General features: G+C 45.3%; 1 protein-coding gene across 1 annotated transcript in view; it reads left to right on the top strand.

Moving 5' to 3' along the window:
* Positions 1 to 24,887, top strand: part of LOC306918970 (rho GTPase-activating protein 27-like) — a 94,750-nt gene that overhangs the window by 50,458 nt on the left and 19,405 nt on the right. The window contains exons 11-21 of the mRNA XM_079531809.1: positions 1,007 to 1,078; positions 2,332 to 2,448; positions 2,740 to 2,793; positions 3,053 to 3,106; positions 5,633 to 5,700; positions 8,440 to 8,527; positions 11,461 to 11,559; positions 13,636 to 13,734; positions 19,828 to 19,918; positions 20,212 to 20,322; positions 22,740 to 22,838. Coding sequence (XP_079387935.1) covers positions 1,007 to 1,078; positions 2,332 to 2,448; positions 2,740 to 2,793; positions 3,053 to 3,106; positions 5,633 to 5,700; positions 8,440 to 8,527; positions 11,461 to 11,559; positions 13,636 to 13,734; positions 19,828 to 19,918; positions 20,212 to 20,322; positions 22,740 to 22,838 — 952 coding nt within the window. The remainder of the gene's footprint in view (positions 1 to 1,006; positions 1,079 to 2,331; positions 2,449 to 2,739; positions 2,794 to 3,052; positions 3,107 to 5,632; positions 5,701 to 8,439; positions 8,528 to 11,460; positions 11,560 to 13,635; positions 13,735 to 19,827; positions 19,919 to 20,211; positions 20,323 to 22,739; positions 22,839 to 24,887) is intronic.

The following is a 24,887-nucleotide window of genomic DNA, read 5'->3' as shown; positions in this document are numbered from 1 at the left end:
TTGGCATCCAGGGAGTGTGTGTGCAAAGTTTGGCATCGACCGGGTTAACGGTGCCGGAGATTAGCTGTTCACAGACAGACGGACGGACGGAAGGACAGACGGACGGACACACACACACACACACACGGACGGAGTGCAAAACATACTCTCTCCCCATGCCTTCGGCCTGGTGGAGACAATTAACTTCTTTCTTATTATGTGAAAGCAACTGTAACATCAGTTAACTTATTAACGTTCTGACATTTAACAAGGAGTGAAGCAATGCGTGCCAAGTTGGCAAGTTTAGTTTATAATTATATACATATAACTCGCGCTGTTTGCTTGAAGCTCTGTCAAAATGAACTGCTCTACAAGCTCATCAAAATGAACTGCTCTACAAGCTCATCAAAATGAACTGCTCTACAAGCTCATCAAAATGAACTGCTCTACAAGCTCATCAAAATGAACTGCTCTACAAGCTCATCGCGGCTGTTGTATATAATTTAAAGCTCTGTGCAGGCTATGATGACGTATTTCAATATTTCCTGTTGCCTTATATGGTGTGGGATGGGCGTGGATGTTCCATTTAACCAGGCGACACCAGGCGAATCGCTTGGGAAAAATGCGGAAAGGATACACTCGCCGATCCGCACAAATGAAGTGATTACACCTGGTTCCCTGAATAACACGGGACTTAACCGTAGCGTGATCGGACGGAGTTTCCGATATCTATATGCATGACCTTTACGCTTCCGCTACACTGTGGCGTATTTCTCCTTTGTGAATGAGGACCCTTGTGTCCTCTCCTTGTGGCCTCTCCTTGTGTCCTCTCCTTGTGTCCTCTCCTTCTTCAGGCGTGTTGGTACTAGTAGACTCTGTTATATACTTACTGTGCGTGTGCGTGTGTGTGTGCGTGTGTGTGCGTGCGTGTGTGCACGTGTGCGTGTGTGTGCGCGTGCGCGTGTGTGTGTGTGTGTGTGTGTGTGTGTGTGTGCGTGTGTGTGTGTGCGTGTGTGTGTGTGTGTAGTGGATTAAAGGCGTAGATGAAAGGGGGCAGAACTACTACTATCTACGAGATGGAAGCAAATCACTGTGGAAGGTACCTGTCTGTCTGTCTGTCTGTCTGTCTGTCTGTCTGTCTGTCTGTCTGTCTGTCTGTCTGTCTGTCTGTCTGTCTGTCTGTCTGTGTCTTGTCTGTACCTGTCTGTCTGTCTGTCTGTCTGTCTGTCTGTCTGTCTGTCTGTCTGTATGTCTGTCTGTCTGTCTGTCTGTCTGTACCTGTCTGTCTGTACCTGTCTGTCTGTCTGTCTGTCTGTACGTCTGTCTGTCTGTACGTCTGGCTGTACGTCTGTCTGTCTGTCTGTCTGTCTGTCTGTCTGTCTGTCTGTCTGTACCTGTCTGTCTGTCTGTCTGTCTGTCTGTCTGTCTGTCTGTCTGTCTGTCTGTCTGTCTGTCTGTCTGTCTGTCTGTCTGTACCTGTCTGTACCTGTCTGTATGTCTGTCTGTCTGTCTGTGTCTGTCTGTCTCTCTGTACCTGTCTGTCTGTCTGTACCTGTCTGTCTGTCTGTCTGTCTGTCTGTCTGTACCTGTCTGTCTGTCTGTCTGTCTGTACCTGTCTGTCTGTCTGTCTGTCTGTCTGTCTGTCTGTACCTGTCTGTCTGTATCTGTCTGTCTGTCTGTCTGTCTGTCTGTATCTGTCTGTCTGTCTGTATCTGTCTGTCTGTACCTGTCTGTCTGTATCTGTCTGTCTGTCTGTCTGTCTGTCTGTCTGTCTGTCTGTCTGTCTGTCTGTCTGTCTGTCTGTCTGTCTGTCTGTCTGTCATTTTGTGCAATGAAATGGTCAGCTAGATGATGATAAAAAGGTGAGTATGTGATTAATTAATACCAATGATAAGTAGTAGATCATTTCAGGATATTGTTTACTAATTAATTACATTGTTTCGGTACTTTGGTGTTTAAACTTTAGCATTCCTACTTTCTGTAGTGTAGACTCTAAACAACTATCCTCTCTCTTCTCTCTCTCTCTCTCTCTGTCTCTCTGTCTCTCTCTCTCTCTCTCTCTCTCTCTGTCTCTTGTCTCTCGTCTCTCTCTCATCTCTCTTCTCTCTCTCTCTCTCTCTGTCTCTCTCTCTGTCTCTCTCTCTCTGTCTCTCTCTCCTCTCTGTCTCTCTCTCTCTCTCTGTCTCTCTCTCTCTCTCTCTGTCCTCTGTCTCTCTCTCTCTGTCTCTTCTCTCTCTCTCTCTCTCTCTCTCTCTCTCTCTCTCTCTCTCTCTCTCTCTCTCTCTCTCTCTCTCTCTCTCTCTCTCTCTCTCTCTCTCTCTCTCTCTCTCTCTCTCTCTCTCTCTCTCACAGCTCCCAGCAGCCCCTGGGCCTCAGGTGCCCCAGAGGATTGTGGGAAATGGAGTCGATAGAGAGGAAAGGTCAAAGGTGAGAAACTGGCGACACAGCATGGCTCCTGGAGAATACAATGTAAATAACGCACACACACACACACGTCACGCACACACACACACACACACACACACATTGTAATAGCAGACCTATAATGTATTAACTTTCATCTACCTGTATTCACTATTGTAATAAAGAGCAGAAACAATATCAGTATTCGTTATTATATATACCATCATTTTCTCGGTCTCTTTCTGTTTGTGTGTGTGTGTGTGCGTGTGTGCGTGTGCGTGTGCGTGTGCGTGTGCGCGGTGCGTGCGTGCGTGCGTGCGTGCGTGCGTGCGTGCGTGTGTGTGTGTGTGCGTGTAGAGGTTCGTTCCCAGACACAGGAGGAACCTATCAGACTCGAGCTCTCCAGAAAAAGTAAGAATCACTTTCTTCAAATGATTTCATAATGTTTTGTAACATGTTGAGTTTCAGATTCATTCCAGTACAGTACAGTACAGTACAGTACAGTACAGTACAGTACAGTACAGTACAGTACAGTACAGTACAGTACAGTACAGTACAGTACAGTACAGTACAGTACAGTACTGTACTGTCGGAGGTCATCAAAGGTCATTAAGGTCAGAGTTCATAATTATGTCAATACAAGGCGTATTGTTTTGTCTTTGTGCTTTAGTCTGATTGGATACAACTGAAGAGGAATCTGTCCAATCGCAGCGCGGCAGAGCATGTAGGTCCTCAAAGAAGCCCATTGGAGGGTTTGTCATTGGCTGGCTCGCTCCGTGTGGGCCTGTAGGGGTCTGTCATTGGTCGGTTTGTCTGGTGGAGGTCTGTCATTGGTCGGTTTGTCTGGTGGAGGTCTGTGATTGGTCGGTTTGTCTGGTGGAGGTCTGTGATTGGTCGGTTTGGTTGGTGGAGGTCTGTCATTGGTCGGTTTGTCTGGTGGAGGTCTGTTATTGGTCGGTTTGTCTGGTGGAGGTCTGTCTTTGGTCGGTTTGTCTGGAGGTCTGTGATTGGTCGGTTTGTCTGGTAGAGGTCTGTCATTGGTCGGTTTGTCTGGTGGAGGTCTGTGATCAGTCGGTTTGTCTGGTGGAGGTCTGTGATTGGTCGGTTTGTCTGGTGGAGGTCTGTGTGTGTGTGTACGCCGGCTGTAATCCATGCAACTCGAGAACCGTTTGCTCCACCGACTTCACATTCGACACACGCGTTCCACACCCCCACAGGGAGTGCAGTGCCAGGTATCGAGTCGGTCGGACCCACGGTTCTCCAGAACCACCACAAAAGGCTCTGCTCAGGCTCTGCCAGTGGGCCTAATCAGGCCAACTCCTTTCACCTGTAGAATTCCCAGCCTCTGCCTCAGCCAATTGATTTCCATGGCAACCCCACACCTGACATTCATTACTTAACCAGTCCACTTTTCACAGTCAGTTTGCACCATAGATATTTAAAAAAAAGATCACACCTGTGTGAACTGAGTGGTGCAAGGTCTTATATAGCCTGTCAGCTGTGGTCTGACATAATGTCAGTGACCATGGCAACCACACAAACACACACGGGTACTAACAAAGCCAGTTGTTGGAGTGGTTTGCACCAGAGTCCTGCAACGGGTCGGATACCCGTGGTTTCCCGTGGGTACCCGAGTTTGACGGGTGAGAACGGGCGGGACAATATACCTTTATAAGTTAACGGGTACGGGTACGGGCGGAACGCAACGCAACGCGGGTGGGTGACCTTTTATAAACAGCAGCTGAGCTGGGGGTTTCCTCAACAGCGGAGACAAGTTAAATCCGTCACATGCCCAAGGAATCGTCAGTGATGTCACATCACTGCCGAGTCCTTCATAATGGCGTTCTGTTTCTGCTGCTGTGCTTCCCTGTGCTACTTCCTTGTTGCATAGCAGTGACATCACGGTCGAATCCTTGCTTCCTTATCGTAGCATTTCACGTGTGGAGTTTATTTTTTTTATCACCAGGCTGCAGCGCAGCCTGTACTGTAGCCTATATTTTCGTTCGCGCTGATGAAACACCAAGGGATTATAATGCCAACATTCAACACAAGATGTAAAGCTAACCCAGGTAATGTTGGCCTAATGCGCCACTCTGTCTAAGTGTAAATAAAGTTAAAAGGATTAGCCTGATGAGTGATGACCGTGTTTGAAACAGCCTTGGATCAAGACGGTCGACTCATCAGACTAATCTTTTTTTTATCATCCTCTCCTTGTTGCCAATATGCCATTTAGGTAGAAATCATGATATAACTTATGTTGTGATAATAAGCAGCAGTAGCCTCAGTCAACTACATGTCGACGGTCTTCCGTTCCGTGTGCAACACACTGCCGCCGCCCACCGCCACCACCACCACCACCACACTGACTACATGCGGCGTTGAATGAAATAAAGTCAATGATATCTCGGTGCCTGTGATACGAACGGGTAACGGGTCCATTTTTTGACGGGCGGGGCGGATCTGGTTTCGAGTTTTATATAAATCACGGGTAACGGGCGGGTCGCGGAACTGATGATTGACGGGCGGGACGGGTGCGGGTATCGAAAATTGGACCCGTGCAGGACTCTGGTTTGCACCACTCACACCACTAGATGCCTCATTGGCTGCTGCAGTTGGTTGGAGCGACCTCATTGGCTGCTGCAGTTGGTTGGAGCGACCTCATTGGCTGCTGCAGTTGGTTGGAGCGACCTCATTGGCTGCTGCAGTTGGTTGGAGCGACCTCATTGGCTGCTGCAGTTGGTTGCAGCGATGTGTGTTGACGGGAGGGCGCAAGAATTTACACTGGTACGCCGGAAGAGTGGACGGAACACTACGTCACGCTGCCACTCAGGTGACTACTGGCCAATCACAGCGCATCTTTTCCGGGACTTATCAGACCCGAACATGCGCTCTGTGAGTGTGGCGCTCTGTGACTCATGCTTCCGCAGGGGGCGGGGCTTCACAAGGAATCTCGGGAATGTTTTGCCCTCCCTGGAGCACATACGCTCCAGAGACGGAAAGGGGCGTCTACCTTTATATGTCTATGGGTTAGGGTTAGGGTTAACCCTAACCCTAATGGAATGGGGCGTCTACCTTTATATGTCTATGGGTTAGGGTTAGGGTTAACCCTAACCCTAATGGAATGGGGCGTCTACCTTTATATGTCTATGGGTTAGGGTTAGGGTTAACCCTAACCCTAATGGAATGGGGCGTCTACCTTTATATGTCTATGGTTCTTCATCACAGTGTAAATGTCTGCTTATCCCTCTAGGGCCACCTACTGGAGAAGGCTGGTATTCTCAACAAAACTAAAACCGCCGACAATGGAAAGAGAGTGAGGTAATATGCACGCACGCACGCACACACACACACACACACGCACGCACGTGCACACACGGGGAGCACATGTGAGGGTACCTACCCTAGGGGACACGGGGAGAACAGGTGAGGGTACCTACCCTATAGGGGACACGGGGGGAACATGTGAGGGTACCTACCCTAGGGGACACGGGGGGAACATGTGAGGGTACCTACCCTAGGGGACACGGGGAGAACATGTGAGGGTACCTACCCTAGGGGACACGGGGGGAACATGTGAAGGTACCTACCCTAGGGGACACGGGGGGAACAGGTGAGGGTACCTACCCTAGGGGACACGGGGAGAACATGTGCGGGTACCTACCCTAGGGGACACGGGGAGAACATGTGAGGGTACCTACACTAGGGGACACGGGGAGAACATGTGAGGGTACCTACCCTAGGGGACACGGGGAGAACATGTGAGGGTACCTACCCTATAGGGGACACGGGGAGAACATGTGAGGGTACCTACCCTATAGGGGACACGGGGAGAACATGTGAGGGTACCTACCCTATAGGGGACACAGGGAGAACATGTGAGGGTACCTACCCTAGGGGACACGGGGAGAACAGGTGAGGGTACCTACCCTATAGGGGACACGGGGGGAACAGGTGAGGGTACCTACCCTAGGGGACACGGGGAGAACATGTGAGGGTACCTACCCTAGGGGACACGGGGAGAACATGTGAGGGTAACTACCCTAGAGGACACGGGGGGAACATGTGCGGGTACCTACCCTAGGGGACACGGGGAGAACATGTGAGGGAACCTACCCTAGGGGACACAGGGAGAACATGTGAGGGTACCTACCCTAGGGGACACGGGGAGAACATGTGAGGGTACCCACCCTAGGGGACACGGGGAGAACATGTGAGGGTACCCACCCTAGGGGACACGGGGAGAACATGTGAGGGTACTTACCCTAGGGGACACGGGGAGAACATGTGAGGTTACCTACCCTATAAGGGACACGGGGAGAACATGTGAGGGTACCTACCCTATAGGGGACACGGGGAGAACATGTGAGGGTACCTACCCTATAGGGGACACAGGGAGAACATGTGAGGGTACCTACCCTAGGGGACACGGGGAGAACATGTGAGGGTACCTACCCTAGGGGACACGGGGAGAACATGTGAGGGTACCTACCCTAGGGGACACGGGGAGAACATGTGAGGGTACTACCTACCCTAGGGGACACAGGGAGAACATGTGAGGCTACCTACCCTAGGGGACACGGGGAGAACATGTGAGGGTACCTACCCTAGAGGACACGGGGAGAACATGTGAGGGTACCCACCCTAGGGGACACGGGGAGAACATGTGAGGGTACCCACCCTAGGGGACACGGGGAGAACATGTGAGGGTACCCACCCTAGGGCACACGGGGAGAACATGTGAGGGTACCCACCCTAGGGGACACGGGGAGAACATGTGAGGGTACCCACCCTAGGGGACACGGGGAGAACATGTGAGGGTACCTACCCTAGGGGACACGGGGAGAACATGTGAGGGTACCTACCCAATAGGGGACACAGGGAGAACATGTGAGGGTACCTACCCTAGGGGACACGGGGAGAACATGTGAGGGTACCTACCCTAGAGGACACAGGGAGAACATGTGAGGGTACCTAACCTAGGGGACACGGGGAGAACATGTGAGGGTACCTACCCTAGAGGACACGGGGAGAACATGTGAGGGTACCTACCCTAGGGGACACGGGGAGAACATGTGAGGGTACCTACCCTAGGGGACACGGGGAGAACATGTGAGGGTACCTACCCTAGGGGACACAGGGAGAACATGTGAGGCTACCTACCCTAGGGGACACGGGGAGAACATGTGAGGGTACCTACCCTAGAGGACACGGGGAGAACATGTGAGGGTACCCACCCTAGGGGACACGGGGAGACCATGTGAGGGTACCCATCCTAGGGGACACGGGGAGAACATGTGAGGGTACCCACCCTAGGGCACACGGGGAGAACATGTGAGGGTACCCACCCTAGGGGACACGGGGAGAACATGTGAGGGTACCTACCCTAGGGGACACGGGGAGAACATGTGAGGGTACCTACCCAATAGGGGACACGGGGAGAACATGTGAGGGTACCTACCCTAGGGGACACGGGGAGAACATGTGAGGGTACCTACCCTAGAGGACACAGGGAGAACATGTGAGGGTACCTAACCTAGGGGACACGGGGAGAACATGTGAGGGTACCTACCCTAGGGGACACGGGGAGAACATGTGAGGGTACCCACCCTAGGGGACACGGGGAGAACATGTGAGGGTACCCACCCTAGGGGACACGGGGAGAACATGTGAGGGTACCCACCCTAGGGGACACGGGGAGAACATGTGAGGGTACCTACCCTAGAGGACACGGGGAGAACATTAACCAAACTGTTTGTTTACAGGAAGAACTGGGGTCAGTCATGGACCGTTCTGCATGGACACAGGGAGAACATGTGAGGGTACCTAACCTAGGGGACACGGGGAGAACATGTGAGGGTACCTACCCTAGGGGACACGGGGAGAACATGTGAGGGTACCCACCCTAGGGGACACGGGGAGAACATGTGAGGGTACCCACCCTAGGGGACACGGGGAGAACATGTGAGGGTACCCACCCTAGGGGACACGGGGAGAACATGTGAGGGTACCTACCCTAGAGGACACGGGGAGAACATGAACCAAACTGTTTGTTTACAGGAAGAACTGGGGTCAGTCATGGACCGTTCTGCATGGAGGGATCCTGACCTTCCATAAAGACCCAAAGACGACCCCTAGTGGCACCTCGGTAATACTGCAATACTACTACAAATACTGCTAATACAACAATTATTATATTACTGTGTAATCTTGTATGTGTATTTAAACAGAGTAAAAGTATCCAGTATTGTGGTAGATTTAACCCATTCAGGACAGGAACCCCTCTTGGTGTTTTAAGCATTATGTTTTACTTCAGCTGTTGAAAAATAGCAGATCTACAAGCTCGTAGCGCAGCACTGAGTGCCGCGCTACGAGCTTGTAGATCTGCTATTTTTGAAAAAAATTGTGCAAATGTGGCGCAAGTCTTTGAATATATATTCTTTCAGAGCAAACGTTTTTAACTGGAACTACATACTTTCAGATGGGGGTCCGCGGCCAATTACTTATAATGTTGGGGGTCCTTGACATGAAATAGTTTGAGAACCACTGATATAGAAACATAGGGTTTAACCCTGTGAGAACCACTGATATAGAAACATAGGGTTTAACCCTGTGAGATCCACTGATACAGAAACATAGGGTTTAACCCTGTGAGAACCACTGATATAGAAACATAGGGTTTAACCCTGTGAGAACCACTGATATAGAAACATAGGGTTTAACCCTGTGAGAACCACTGATATAGAAACATAGGGTTTAACCCTGTGAGAACCACTGATATAGAAACATAGGGTTTAACCCTGTGAGAACCACTGATATAGAAACATAGGGTTTAACCCTGTGAGAACCGATATAGAAACATAGGGTTTAACCCTGTGAGAACCGATATAGAAACATAGGGTTTAACCCTGTGAGAACCGATATAGAAACATAGGGTTTAACCCTGTGAGAACCACTGATATAGAAACATAGGGTTTAACCCTGTGAGAACCGATATAGAAACATAGGGTTTAACCCTGTGAGAACCGATATAGAAACATAGGGTTTAACCCTGTGAGAACCGATATAGAAACATAGGGTTTAACCCTGTGAGAACCACTGATATAGAAACATAGGGTTTAACCCTGAGAACCACTGATACAGAAACATAGGGTTTAACCCTGTGAGAACCACTGATATAGAAACATAGGGTTTAACCCTGTGAGAACCACTGATATAGAAACATGAGGTTTAACCCTGTGAGAACCACTGATACAGAAACATAGGGTTTAACCCTGTGAGAACCACTGATATAGAAACATAGGGTTTAACCCTGTGAGAACCACTGATATAGAAACATAGGGTTTAACCCTGTGAGAACCACTGATACAGAAACATAGGGTTTAACCCTGTGAGAACCACTGATATAGAAACATAGGGTTTAACCCTGTGAGAACCACTGATATAGAAACATAGGGTTTAACCCTGTGAGAACCACTGATACAGAAACATAGGGTTTAACCCTGTGAGAACCACTGATATAGAAACATAGGGTTTAACCCTGTGAGAACCACTGATATAGAAACATAGGGTTTAACCCTGTGAGAACCACTGATATAGAAACATAGGGTTTAACCCTGTGAGAACCACTGATATAGAAACATAGGGTTTAACCCTGTGAGAACCACTGACACAGAAACATAGGGTTTAACCCTGTGAGAACCACTGATATAGAAACATAGGGTTTAACCCTGTGAGAACCACTGATATAGAAACATAGGGTTTAACCCTGTGAGAACCACTGATATAGAAACATAGGGTTTAACCCTGTGAGAACCACTGATATAGAAACATAGGGTTTAACCCTGTGAGAACCACTGATATAGAAACATAGGGTTTAACCCTGTGAGAACCACTGATATAGAAACATAGGGTTTAACCCTGTGAGAACCACTGATATAGAAACATAGGGTTTAACCCTGTGAGAACCACTGATATAGAAACATAGGGTTTAACCCTGTGAGAACCACTGATATAGAAACATAGGGTTTAACCCTGTGAGAACCACTGATATGGAAACATAGGGTTTAACCCTGTGAGAACCACTGATATAGAAACATAGGGTTTAACCCTGTGAGAACCACTGATATAGAAACATAGGGTTTAACCCTGTGAGAACCACTGATACAGAAACATAGGGTTTAACCCTGTGAGAACCACTGATATAGAAACATAGGGTTTAACCCTGTGAGAACCACTGATATAGAAACATAGGGTTTAACCCTGTGAGAACCACTGATATAGAAACATAGGGTTTAACCCTGTGAGAACCACTGATATAGAAACATAGGGTTTAACCCTGAGAGAACCACTGATATAGAAACATAGGGTTTAACCCTGTGAGAACCACTGATATAGAAACATAGGGTTTAACCCTGTGAGAACCACTGATACAGAAACATAGGGTTTAACCCTGTGAGAACCACTGATATAGAAACATAGGGTTTAACCCTGTGAGAACCACTGATATAGAAACATAGGGTTTAACCCTGTGAGAACCACTGATATAGAAACATAGGGTTTAACCCTGTGAGAACCACTGATACAGAAACATAGGGTTTAACCCTGTGAGAACCACTGATATAGAAACATAGGGTTTTCAGAAAACTGTCAGGATTTAGAAGACATTCTATAGAATCTGTTGTCAGTCCTGCATGGGTTAACAGTGTGTGTATTTTATTATGGTACATATACTCTGTAACAGAGTATTATGGTACATATACTCTGTAACAGAGTATTATGGTACATATACTCTGTAACAGACAGTATAATGTGTGTGTATTTAACAGAGTATTATGGTACATATACTCTGTAACAGACAGTATAATGTGTGTGTATTTAACAGAGTATTATGGTACATATACTCTGTAACAGACAGTATAATGTGTGTGTATTTAACAGAGTATTATGGTACATATACTCTGTAACAGACGGTATAATGTGTGTGTATTTAACAGAGTATTATGGTACATATACTCTGTAACAGAGTATTATGGTACATATACTCTGTAACAGACAGTATAATGTGTGTGTATTTAACAGAGTAGAAGTATCCAGATCCCAGAGTACACGGTGGACCTCAGAGGGTCGACCGTCTGCTGGGCGTTCAAAGACAAATCATCCAAGAAGAATGTTCTGGAGGTACAGTACTAATATTACCATGGTTACAGTACTAATATTACCATGGTTACAGTATTAATATTTAAAGAGTTAAGTCTTAAAAAGACAAAAAGAGTGGCTGCACCACTGATAGCCAAAGAGCCGATTATTTATTAGGATGCAGAGTAAAAACCAACGTTTCGGCAGTACAACTGCCTTCTTCAGGGTTGGTTTTTACTCTGCATCCTAATAAATAATCGGCTCTTTGGCTATCAGTGTGTGCAGCCACTCTTTTTGTCTTTTTTGTCCTTTTGTCTTTTTAAGACTTAACTCTTTAGATGTTTCTGCCGTGAGCTGGCACCACTACTATGACTGGTGTGCGTTTAGCATCCTCCTGCACAGTACAGAATTAATATTACCATGGTTACCCTGTAAGTTACAGTATTAATATTACCATGGTTACCCTGTAGGTTACAGTATTAATATTACCATGGTTACCCTGTAGGTTACAGTATTAATATTACCATGGTTACCCTGTAGGTTACAGTATTAATATTACCATGGTTACCCTGTAGGTTACAGTATTAATATTACCATGGTTACCCTGTAGGTTACAGTATTAATATTACCATGGTTACCCTGTAGGTTACAGTATTAATATTACCATGGTTACCCTGTAGGTTACAGTATTAATATTACCATGGTTACCCTGTAGGTTACAGTATTAATATTACCATGGTTACCCTGTAAGTTACAGTATTAATATTACCATGGTTACCCTGTAGAACGTTATAGAGGTACAGTATTAATATTACAGTGGTTCAGTTACAGGACAAACAAGGTAGTGCACATACAGCAAGCTAACAGAAACACCCTTCAGTTGTCACAGCTGAATGTAAGCTAAAAGAAACACGATATAGTTGTCACAGCTAAATGTAAGCTAAAATAAACACCATATAGTTGTTACAGCTAAATGTAAGCTAAAATAAACACCATATAGTTGTCACAGCTAAATGTAAGCTAAAATAAACACCATATAGTTGTCACAGCTAAATGTAAGCTAAAAGAAACACCATATAGTTGTCACAGCTGAATGTAAGCTAAAAGAAAAAACTTAGTTGTCACAGCTAAATGTAAGCTAAAACAAACACCATATAGTTGTTACAGCTAAATGCAATGCTAAAAGAAACACCATATAGTTGTCACAGCTAAATGCAATGCTAAAAGAAACACCATGTAGTTGTCACAGCTAAATGTAAGCTAAAAGAAACACCATGTAGTTGTCACAGCTAAATGTAAGCTAAAAGAAACACCATATAGTTGTCACAGCTAAATATAAGCTAAAAGAAACACCATATAGTTGTCACAGCTAAATGTAAGCTAAAAGAAAAAACTTAGTTGTCACAGCTAAATGTAAGCTAAAACAAACACCATATAGTTGTTACAGCTAAATGCAATGCTAAAAGAAACACCATATAGTTGTCACAGCTAAATGTAAGCTAAAAGAAAAAACATAGTTGTCACAGCTAAATGTAAGCTAAAAGAAACACCATATAGTTGTCACAGCTAAATGTAAGCTAAAAGAAACACCATGTAGTTGTCACAGCTAAATGTAAGCTAAAAGAAACACCATGTAGTTGTCACAGCTAAATGTAAGCTAAAAGAAACACCATGTAGTTGTCACAGCTAAATGTAAGCTAAAAGAAACACCATATAGTCGTCACAGCTAAATGTAAGCTAAAAGAAACACCATATAGTTGTCACAGCTAAATGTAAGCTAAAAGAAACACCATATAGTTGTCACAGCTAAATGTAAGCTAAAAGAAACACCATATAGTTGTCACAGCTAAATGTAAGCTAAAAGAAACACCATGTAGTTGTCACAGCTAAATGTAAGCTAAAAGAAACACCATGTAGTTGTCACAGCTAAATGTAAGCTAAAAGAAACACCATATAGTCGTCACAGCTAAATGTAAGCTAAAAGAAACACCATATAGTTGTCACAGCTAAATGTAAGCTAAAAGAAACACCCTTTAATTGTCACAGCTGATTGCAGGTCAGGGGTGTGAGTACTTTATTATTATAGTTTAGTAATACAGTATTTTTACTCTATTCCAGTTAAAGACTCGTCAGGGATGTGAGTACTTGGTCCAGTACGACACAGAGAGTATTATCAACGACTGGCACAAAGTACTGCTGGAGAGTATTAAACAGCTGGTGAGTATTTATACTCTGTATACTAGTGTTGTAGTCGAGACCACCTAAAGCGAGACCAAGACAAGACCAAGACCTAGCAGGTCGAGACCGATACCGAGACCAAGACCGCTGCGAGCCTAGGGGGCCGAGACCAAGACCTAGCAGGTCGAGACCGATACCGAGACCAAGACCGCTGCGAGCCTAGGGGGCCGAGACCAAGACCAAGACCTAGCAGGTCGAGACCGAGACCGAGACCAAGACCGCTGCGAGCCTAGGGGGCCGAGACCAAGACCAAGACCTAGCAGGTCGAGACCGAGACCAAGACCATTTTTCCCTCTTATTTGATAGGTACAGATAACAATCTTGATCTGAAACACTGCAAATAGATTTTACTTACTTTGGAACAGCTCAAAATTAGGTATACTTGTCTACACAGCATGATTCATTCAAATATTTATTTTAAATATCAAGCATAATAATACGCATCAAAACAACTGTCCTCTCAACCAACATTAATTTGAAGTTAACCACAAAAAAACAACATTTAAAGTGTTTCAGAAAAATTAGGATTTAGAACATTGGTTTAGAACTGGCAAATAACAATTAGTGATCTCTCTCTCTCTCTGTGTGTGTGTGAGCAGTAGGATCATCATTTCACACAACAAATGCCCTGAATTCAAACCTGAGTCTGAGAGTACATGGTGACTCTCTAGAGCTGCTGAGCCATATAGTACACATTCCTCCTTTCTGTCCTCATTCCCTCCAACCCTTTGTCTCCCTCTCTGTCTCAAAATATTTTCAGGGGGGGTCTGCAGCCAAATTATGGACGACCTTGATTCCTTGGCAAAAAAACGTTTGATAACTATTGATTGAGAGGGCATTTTTAGAATTGGGCTCCTGTCTCACTCACTGTCTGTCAGTTTGACAGTTTCCGACCAATACCTTTCAGATGGCTATGGCTCACCTTCAAATTAAAACAATAGTTGGTTTTGGTTGCTGCTGCCTGTTTGAGCCTTTTAGTAAATAAATCGGTAGTAGTGTAATGTGAACCAACAATGAGGCATGCACGTATACAACAAAGGATTTACACATGATCGTTTTTATTATAGCCTACATGACATGATCACATAAGGTGGACGTAACGTCAGGTAGGTGGCGGTTCTTCTCATGACGAAATATAAACCGAGGCGAGGCTTCATGCATAGGTCGCGCTGCAGTGCAACGCGTTGTGAGTTGTAGATCGGCTATTTTCAGATCACTATTCACTTCAGTATTCAGATCACCGCTCATTGCGCTCAACCTCGTTTATTAAAACGACTACAGGCTACAAGTTACAACAACTTACAACACAACACACACACATTATAAAAAACACCCGGAAAGCTTGCAGCCTTGCACTGTTCGTAGAAATATTTTTAAGACAATATTGAAACGAAAAAGCCGCTTGCGTAACTTACGCTGTAACTTACGCTGTAACTTACGCTGCATGCGTAACTTACGCATGCAGCGCCCGGCATACAGCGTGTCGGCCGAGAGGCGGAGAATCTCCCGTAATGTTGGCTGAGGGCTCCTCTCACTCTCAGTCCTTGCGATCGGGTTGATAATAGAACGTTTTGCATCTCGTCTCGAGTGGTCTCGGTGGGGGAAGAGACCCGAGACAATTGGTCCGAGACCGAGACAAGACCGAGACAAATGAGGGCGAGACCAAGACGAGACCGCGAGACAAAAAAGGCGAGAAGTGCGAGACCAAGACAAGACCGAGACAAATGAGGGGCGAGACCAAGACGAGACCGCGAGACAAAAAAGGCAAGAAGTGCGAGACCAAGACAAGACCGAGACAACGGAAATGTGGTCTCGAGACCGGTCTCGAGACGAGACCATGTCTCGAGAACTACAACACTACTGTATACTTATTTTATATAAAGTATTTATACTCTGTATACTTATACATATTATATATTTATACTCTGTATACTTATAGATATTAATATATATAAAGTACTACTGGAGAGCATTAAACAGTTGGTGAGTATGTTATAAACATGGAATTAATTATGTAAATTAGGACCAGGGACATGTATAAAATTAATGTAATTATGTAAATTAGGACCAGGAGCATGTGTATAATTAATGTAATTATGTAAATTAGGACCCGGATCATGTGCATAATGAATGTAATTATGTAAATTAGGACCAGGGGCATGTGCATAATTCATGTAATTATGTAAATTAGGACCAGGATCATGTGCATAATGAATGTAATTATGTAAATTAGGACCAGGAGCATGTGTATAATGAATGTAATTATGTAAATTAGCACCAGGAGCATGTGTATAATGAATGTAATTATGTAAATTAGGACCAGGGGCATGTGCATAATGAATGTAATTATGTAAATTAGGACCAGGAGCATGTGTATAATGAATGTACTTATGTAAATTAGGACCAGGATCATGTGCATAATGAATGTAATTATGTAAATTAGGACCAGGAGCATGTGTATAATGAATGTAATTATGTAAATTAGGACCAGGAGCATGTGCATAATGAATGTAATTATGTAAATTAGGACCAGGATCATGTGCATAATGAATGTAATTATGTAAATTAGGACCAGGAGCATGTGCATAATGAATGTAATTATGTAAATTAGGACCAGGAGCATGTGTATAATGAATGTAATTATGTAAATTAGTGAGAAGAAAATGGAGGAATTCCATCTTGAACGCGGAACCCTACAACACCTTCAACTCTGTGGGTTCTGACCACCGGGTGGTATCCATGAGAGTGAGGTTGAGTCTAAGGATCCCAAAACCGAGCCCCATGGTACGCCATGACTGGAGGACATTCTCTGCAAACCCTGAACTACAAGCCAGATACACAGCAGAGTTCAAGGACCTCGTTCACATACAGGATGTGAAAGAGGAACCAGGCGCAGGGTACACGAAGTTCATGGAAGCACACAAGGCTGCAACAGCGAGGTATGTGCCGGTGATGCAGAAGACCAGAGGCCACACAAGATCGAAACACCCGGATGTCATGGCAGCACGTCAAAGAGTAGAGGAAGCACACCACGCATTCGATCAAATACCGTCCGCAGAACAACGCGAGACACTGAAGGAGGCCAAGCGACTTCTCTTCGCCGAGTATGATAAAATCAAGGGTGAGGAGCTGATGCAAAAAGTCCGCAGAGTGGAAGCTGCTCATGTAGAATTCCAGTACAGCGAGTCATGGAGGGTGATCAACGAGATGTGTGGAAGGAAAAGACCAAAAGAGGGACAGGTGGCAGGAAACAGCCCAGAAGAGAGAGTGACCACCTGGTTAACTCACTTCAGGAACCTCCTTGGCACACACCAGACAGTGGAAGATGCTGAGAAGGAAATACCTGCAGTCCTAGAGGATCTCAACATTGATGACGGCCCTTTCACAGCAGGAGAGTTTGCCAAGGTCAAAGCCTCCCTAAGGCAGGGGAAAAGTGCTGGACCTGACGGCGTTCCACCTGAGGTCATCAAGAACTGCAACCTTGATGAGGTCATCTTGGAGATCTGCAACCAGGCTCTAATGAACAGGTCTCTCTCTCACATCATCCTTGTACCAAAATCTGGAGATCTCTCAAAACCTGACAACTACCGTGGTATCAGCCTGACCTGTATCATTGCAAAAATGTTTAACCGCATGATACTGAACAGGATAAGGAGCGCAATCGACCCCCACCTCAGGGAAAACCAAAATGGATTCCGAGAGGGGAGAACCACCTTAGCACAGATCCTTGCGCTAAGAAGGATCATTGAGGAGGTAAAGAGGAGCAACCTAGCAGCAGTGCTATGCTTCATAGACTTCAGAAAGGCCTTTGACTCAATCCATAGAGGAAAGATGATGAGAATACTCAAGGCCTACGATGTCCCTCCGAAAATGCTCCGAGCCATTGTAGTACAGGAAATCTATGGAAAATATAGGATCAACCTCTAACTAATTGCAAAAAAAACGAACTCAGCTGATTTTGCAAAACACTCATTGGGCTAAATTTGGCCATAGCAACTTGCCCAAATGTGCTGACATCATTACATTTTGGCAAGTTGCTATGGCCAAATTTAGCCCAATGAGTGTTTTTATGCAAAACTAATGCTTGGAATGGCTTCAGCATCATGACAACAACCTAGTTTGATATGTCACATGCTACTTAAAGCATAAGGAAATTTAGAAAATATTGCCTTATAATAGGATGTCAATGGTGGCCATACTGTACAGGCCATTTTCAACACTTTCCCCTCAGACAATTCCAGGCAACTTTCTTTCTGTTATTCAGGATATATTGAAGATGCAAAATCGGTTGAGTTTGGTTTTTTTGCAATTAGTTAGAGGTCAAATTACATTATTACTGGACTATTGAGACCATGTACACAGGAACGAGAGCCCGAGTGACAACGCCGGACGGTAACAGCGAGGAATTCGACATCCAAACCGGAGTGCTGCAGGGGGACACCCTTGCCCCCTTCCTTTTTATAATAGTATTGGACTATGCTCTGAGACAAGCTATTAAAGGAAGGGAGTCGGAGCTCGGCTTCACTATCGTACCCAGAAGGTCTACGAGACACCCTGCAGAAACCCTCACAGACCTGGACTATGCTGATGACATCTGCCTGCTATCTGACCAAGTAAGGCAGGCACAGGCTCTCCTGACCAGAGTGGAGTTGGAGTGCGCTAAAGTTGGCCTCGGGCTAAATGCAAAGAAAACCGAGGTCATAACCTATAACATCCCCCAAGAACATCTGCCCCTAAAAACAATAGAGGGTACTGCGCTAAAGGAAGTCAGTGACTTTAAATATCTGGGCGCATGGGTCGGCTCGACAGAGAAGGACCTTAAAGTGAGGAAAGCACTTGCCTGGAGAGCTCTTAATGGTATGACCAGTGTGTGGAAATCCAACCTCCCCCGACATATCAAGATCAGTTTCTTCGCTGCGACCGTGGAGTCTGTTCTCCTCTATGGCTGTGAATGCTGGACACTAACGCAAGCCCTACAGAAATCCCTGGATGGATGCTACACCAGAATGTTGCGTGTGGTTCTGAACATCAACCAGGACGAGCACATCACCAACAAGCGTCTGTATGGAGCATTACCAAGTGTATCAGAGAAGATAGCAGTAAGGAGGATGAGACTAGCTGACCACTGCCACCGACACCAAGAACTCCCGGCCAAAAAGCTTGTACTGTGGGAACCAACACACGGGCATCGATCGAGAGGACGCCCCACACCTACCTATGTGGACGTACTAAAGAAAGATGCTGGTGCAGAAAGCACAAATGAGCTGGCCAGATGTATGGAGAACCGAGATGACTGGAGACGCCGATGGAGGGCTCGTCCGAGGACGACGTAGAGAGACGTAGAGAGATGCAAATTAGGACCAGGGGCATGTGTATAATGAATGTAATTATGTAAATTAGGACCAGGATCATGTGCATAATGAATGTACTTATGTAAATTAGGACCAGGAGCATGTGCATAATGAATGTAATTATGTAAATTAGGACCAGGGGCATGTGTATAATGAATTTAATTATGTAAATTAGCACCAGGAGCATGTGCATAATTAATGTAATTATGTAAATTAGGACCAGGAGCATGTGTATAATTAATGTAATTATGTAAATTAGCACCAGGAGCATGTGCATAATTAATGTAATTATGTAAATTAGGACCAGGATCATGTGTATAATGAATGTAATTATGTAAATTAGGACCAGGGGCATGTGTATAATGAATGTAATTATGTAAATTAGGACCAGGAACATGTGCATAATGAATGTAATTATGTAAATTAGGACCAGGGGCATGTGTATAATGAATGTAATTATGTAAATTAGGACCAGGAGCATGTGCATAATGAATGTAATTATGTAAATTAGGACCAGGGGCATGTGTATAATGAATGTAATTATGTAAATTAGGACCAGGAGCATGTGCATAATGAATGTAATTATGTAAATTAGGACCAGGAACATGTGCATAATTAATGTAATTATGTAAATTAGGACCAGGAGCATGTGCATAATGAATGTAATTATGTAAATTAGGACCAGGAGCATGTGCATAATGAATGTAATTATGTAAATTAGGACCAGGAGCATGTGTCGGAGGAAGAGGAGGATGAAGATGATGAAGATGGAGTCTCCTCAGACAAAGAGGACACGGACAGGAAGAGAAGCTGTGAGTTAAACCTGATATACCTGATATAACTCTCCAGACACCAGGAGTACATCATATTTAACTCTGTCTCTCCAGACACCAGGAGTACATCATATTTAACTCTGTCTCTCCAGACACCAGAAGTACACCATATTTAACTCTGTCTCTCCAGACACCAGGAGTACATCATATTTAACTCTTTGTGTCCCTGTCCCTCCAGCCACCAGGAGTACATGATATTAACTCTTTGTGTCCCTGTCCCTCCAGCCACCAGGAGTACATGATATTAACTCTTTGTGTCCCTGTCCCTCCAGCCACCAGGAGTACGTCAGACTCTGACCATGGCAGAGTGAGGAGCAAGCTGAAGAGATTACTGCAGAGACGACCCACCCTGCAGTCTGTCAAGGAGAAGGGCTATATACGAGGTACTACACCTTTAATACACCTTGAATACACCTTTAATACGCCTTTAAAGGGACACTTCACCCTTTTTGCCAAAAAATATATATCAATGACGTTTATAAGATTTAGAACACTTTCCTGGCATTATTTTTTGTGTAATCTCTGGGTTTAGATATTTTAGATTAACGTGTGGCTCTGACGTCAGAGACACTCTTCCGTATTGCTACCGGACTACATTGTCTCCTCACACTGCAGCTATAGACCAGCCCCACGGACACTGTTCCACCTACCTACATTCCTACAACCTTCGTTGACTCCACCCCCACATGCGCATTTGTTATTGTGTTTGTGTCATGTTGCCGTCGTCAGCAGAGCAGCACCAGAGTATACAGAAAAAAACAACTCAGAGGAGACGCGCTGTGTAGTGTTGCCACGAATCCCCCCCCCCCTCCAGGGCTGCCGAAACAATGTGTACCAGTAACTTCACAATTACAACGCAGCTTTGGACGCACATATAGACAGATGTCTGGAAACAGACGAAATGTTTTTATAATCGTCATGGGGGCCCGATCCGATTATTTTCGTTTCACACTAAACCCAAGCGTTTAGGTTCTAAACACTTACTTGTAACACTTTTTAAACGTGTCACAGTGTTAAGATTATAAACATGCATACAGTACTGTATGCATGCATACCCATATCTGGTAGGTGAAAACAAGCACCCAGATTAGCATTTCAATGCCTGATCTGCATGCCATCATTCTAATGCACTGGCTTTTAGAGAACATTCTTGTGGAAGTAAAAAAGAAATAAAAACGTACTACATTACTGTGTCCTTTTCCATTGTAAGATGCAACCAATGTTATTTGTCAAGGGTTCCCAACCGTCCCGTAAAATACGGGATCGTACCGTATTTGGCAACTAAAAGACCTGTCCCGTAATGAACCGATACGGGACGCACTTAATCCCGTATTTTGGGCTCGTGGAAAAATGACAGCGCGTTATGGTGATTCTCAGTCACTCAATCCCATGCAGTAATAAGAAGGGGCAGCCAACTGAGCTATAGGAACAGGAAAGCAAGACACTGAAACCTGGTGTCTGGAAGGGCGCTAGGCTCAGCTCATTGGTCAGTACTCTTCATGGGCATGCAGCAGAGCCAATCACTATGCAGTATCGTATCTTAGCAACTATTACACCACGCTCCGGTCCACAACATTGAAAAAACAAATGGATGCTGTTGACAGCCAAAAATCTTATCTACCTCAGAGTCAGAAAGTTCTAGTAGTGAGATAGAACTAAAAAAGAAGAAAAACTAAGTGCAGAGCTGAGTGGGAAAAAGATTCGGTGGATTTTTATGAAACAAAAGCTTTGCAGTTTGAAAGTGGATATTCAAGCTTTCCCTACAGCTGCAATGTTGGTGAGTTTAATGTTGTTTAATACAAGCAGATGCAAATTGGATGAATGGGGAGTTAATGGATGGTTTATGGCAAGTCACTTCATATCATTATAATAAATCTAGAGTTGGGGGGGGGGGATTCGTGGCAACATAGCGCGTCTCTCTGGTGCTGCTCTGCTGACGACGGCGACATGACACAAACACAATAACAAATGCGCATGTGGGGGTGCGGTCAACGAAGGTTGCAGGTGGAACAAATCGCAGTGTCCGTGACGGCTGTGTTTTGGGGCTGGTCTTGCTGCATTGTGAGGAGACAACTGTAGTCCGGAAGGGAAGTAGAACAGTGTCTCTGACGTCAGAGCCACCCGTTAATCTAAAATATCTAAACCCAGAGATTACACAAAAAATAACGCCAGGAAAGTGTTCTAAATCTTATAAACGTCATTGATATATATTTTTTGGCAAAAAGGGTGAAGTGTCCCTTTAATACATATAACACTAACCCTGCAGTCTGTGAAGGAGAAGGGCTATATACGAGGTACTACACCTTTAATACACCTTTAATACATATAACACTAACCCTGCAGTCTGTGAAAGAGAAAGGCGGTACTGCTTTAAGGTTATATATGATACTGTAGCTTTAAGGTTATATATGATACTGTAGCTTTAAGGTTATATATGATACTGTAGCTTTAAGGTTATATATGATACTGTAGCTTTAAGGTTATATACGATACTGTAGCTTTAAGGTTATATACGAGGTACTGTCGCTTTAAGGTTATATACGAGGTACTGTCGCTTTAAGGTTATATACGAGGTACTGTCGCTTTAAGGTTATATACGAGGTACTGTCGCTTTAAGGTTATATACGAGGTACTGTCGCTTTAAGGTTATATACGAGGTACTGTCGCTTTAAGGATATATACGAGGTACTGTCGCTTTAAGGTTATATACGAGGTACTGTCGCTTTAAGACACCTTTATACACATTTAATAATATGCCGCCTGAGGGCGTGGCCTAATCTGAGCGGTGTTGTTTTTGTAGACAACGTGTTCGGCTGTCATCTGGATACATTGTGTCACAGAGAGAACAACACGGTGCCAAAGTTTGTGATGAAATGTATCAAAACCATCGAGAAGAGAGGTAACGCACGCACGCACGCACGCACGCACGCACGCACGCACGCACGCACGCACGCACGCACGCACGCCTTTAGGGCCGATTCATACTCCTATTTTACCGCTGTTTCGGCGCTGTAGTGCCGAAATGATTTCGGCTCGTCAGAAATTTTCAGTAGCACCGAAGCGCCGACTTTAGGACGGTACCCGCCCCCCCGAACCTCAAATGACGTCACATTGTAGGCTCTACAGAGCCGAACCGACTTTTATTCGGCTCTAAAATAGGAGTATGAATCGCACCTTACGACCCCGGTCATTAACCCATTTTGGACAGGTCGATAAAAAAAAATGCTTCTAAAACATTTTTCTGAAAAACCCATGTTTCTATGTCAGTGGTGCTCAACCTTTTTCATGTCAAGGACCCCCAGAATTATCTCTATTGGGCCACGGACCCCCATCTCAAAATATGTAGTTCCAGGGACCCCCAGAATTATCTCTATTGGGCCACGGACCCCCATCTCAAAATATGTAGTTCCAGGGACCCCCAGAATTATCTCTATTGGGCCACGGACCCCCATCTCAAAATATGTAGTTCCAGGGACCCCCAGAATTATCTCTATTGGGCCACGGACCCCCATCTCAAAATATGTAGTTCCAGGGACCCCCAGAATTATCTCTATTGGGCCACGGACCCCCATCTCAAAATATGTAGTTCCAGGGACCCCCAGAATTATCTCTATTGGGCCACGGACCCCCATCTCAAAATATGTAGTTCCAGGGACCCCCAGAATTATCTCTATTGGGCCACGGACCCCCATCTCAAAATATGTAGTTCCAGGGACCCCCAGAATTATCTCTATTGGGCCACGGACCCCCATCTCAAAATATGTAGTTCCAGGGACCCCCAGAATTATCTCTATTGGGCCACGGACCCCCATCTCAAAATATGTAGTTCCAGGGACCCCCAGAATTATCTCTATTGGGCCACGGACCCCCATCTCAAAATATGTAGTTCCAGGGACCCCCAGAATTATCTCTATTGGGCCACGGACCCCCATCTCAAAATATGTAGTTCCAGGGACCCCCAGAATTATCTCTATTGGGCCACGGACCCCCATCTCAAAATATGTAGTTCCAGGGACCCCCAGAATTATCTCTATTGGGCCACGGACCCCCATCTCAAAATATGTAGTTCCAGGGACCCCCAGAATTATCTCTATTGGGCCACGGACCCCCATCTCAAAATATGTAGTTCCAGGGACCCCCAGAATTATCTCTATTGGGCCACGGACCCCCATCTCAAAATATGTAGTTCCAGGGACCCCCAGAATTATCTCTATTGGGCCACGGACCCCCATCTCAAAATATGTAGTTCCAGGGACCCCCAGAATTATCTCTATTGGGCCACGGACCCCCATCTCAAAATATGTAGTTCCAGGGACCCCCAGAATTATCTCTATTGGGCCACGGACCCCCATCTCAAAATATGTAGTTCCAGGGACCCCCAGAATTATCTCTATTGGGCCACGGACCCCCATCTCAAAATATGTAGTTCCAGGGACCCCCAGAATTATCTCTATTGGGCCACGGACCCCCATCTCAAAATATGTAGTTCCAGGGACCCCCAGAATTATCTCTATTGGGCCACGGACCCCCATCTCAAAATATGTAGTTCCAGGGACCCCCAGAATTATCTCTATTGGGCCACGGACCCCCATCTCAAAATATGTAGTTCCAGGGACCCCCAGAATTATCTCTATTGGGCCACGGACCCCCATCTCAAAATATGTAGTTCCAGGGACCCCCAGAATTATCTCTATTGGGCCACGGACCCCCATCTCAAAATATGTAGTTCCAGGGACCCCCTCCCAGAAGCCAATATTTTAGTTAAAAATGTTCGCTCTGAAATATATATTCAATGATTTGCGGCCCCTTTTTCACGACTTTAAAAAAATAGCAGACCTACAAGCTCGTAGCGCGCCACTCGGTGGCGCGCTACGAGCTTGTAGGTCTGCTATTTAGCAGCCAAGGTCATTATAGCCCCAGGCTGGTTGTTAGAGGGTTCCAACAGCTT

This window comes from Electrona antarctica, assembly GCF_951216825.1.
Source record: "Electrona antarctica genome assembly, contig: scaffold_110, whole genome shotgun sequence".
Lineage (NCBI taxonomy): Eukaryota > Metazoa > Chordata > Actinopteri > Myctophiformes > Myctophidae > Electrona > Electrona antarctica.
This window is presented reverse-complemented; position numbering and strand designations above follow the sequence as displayed.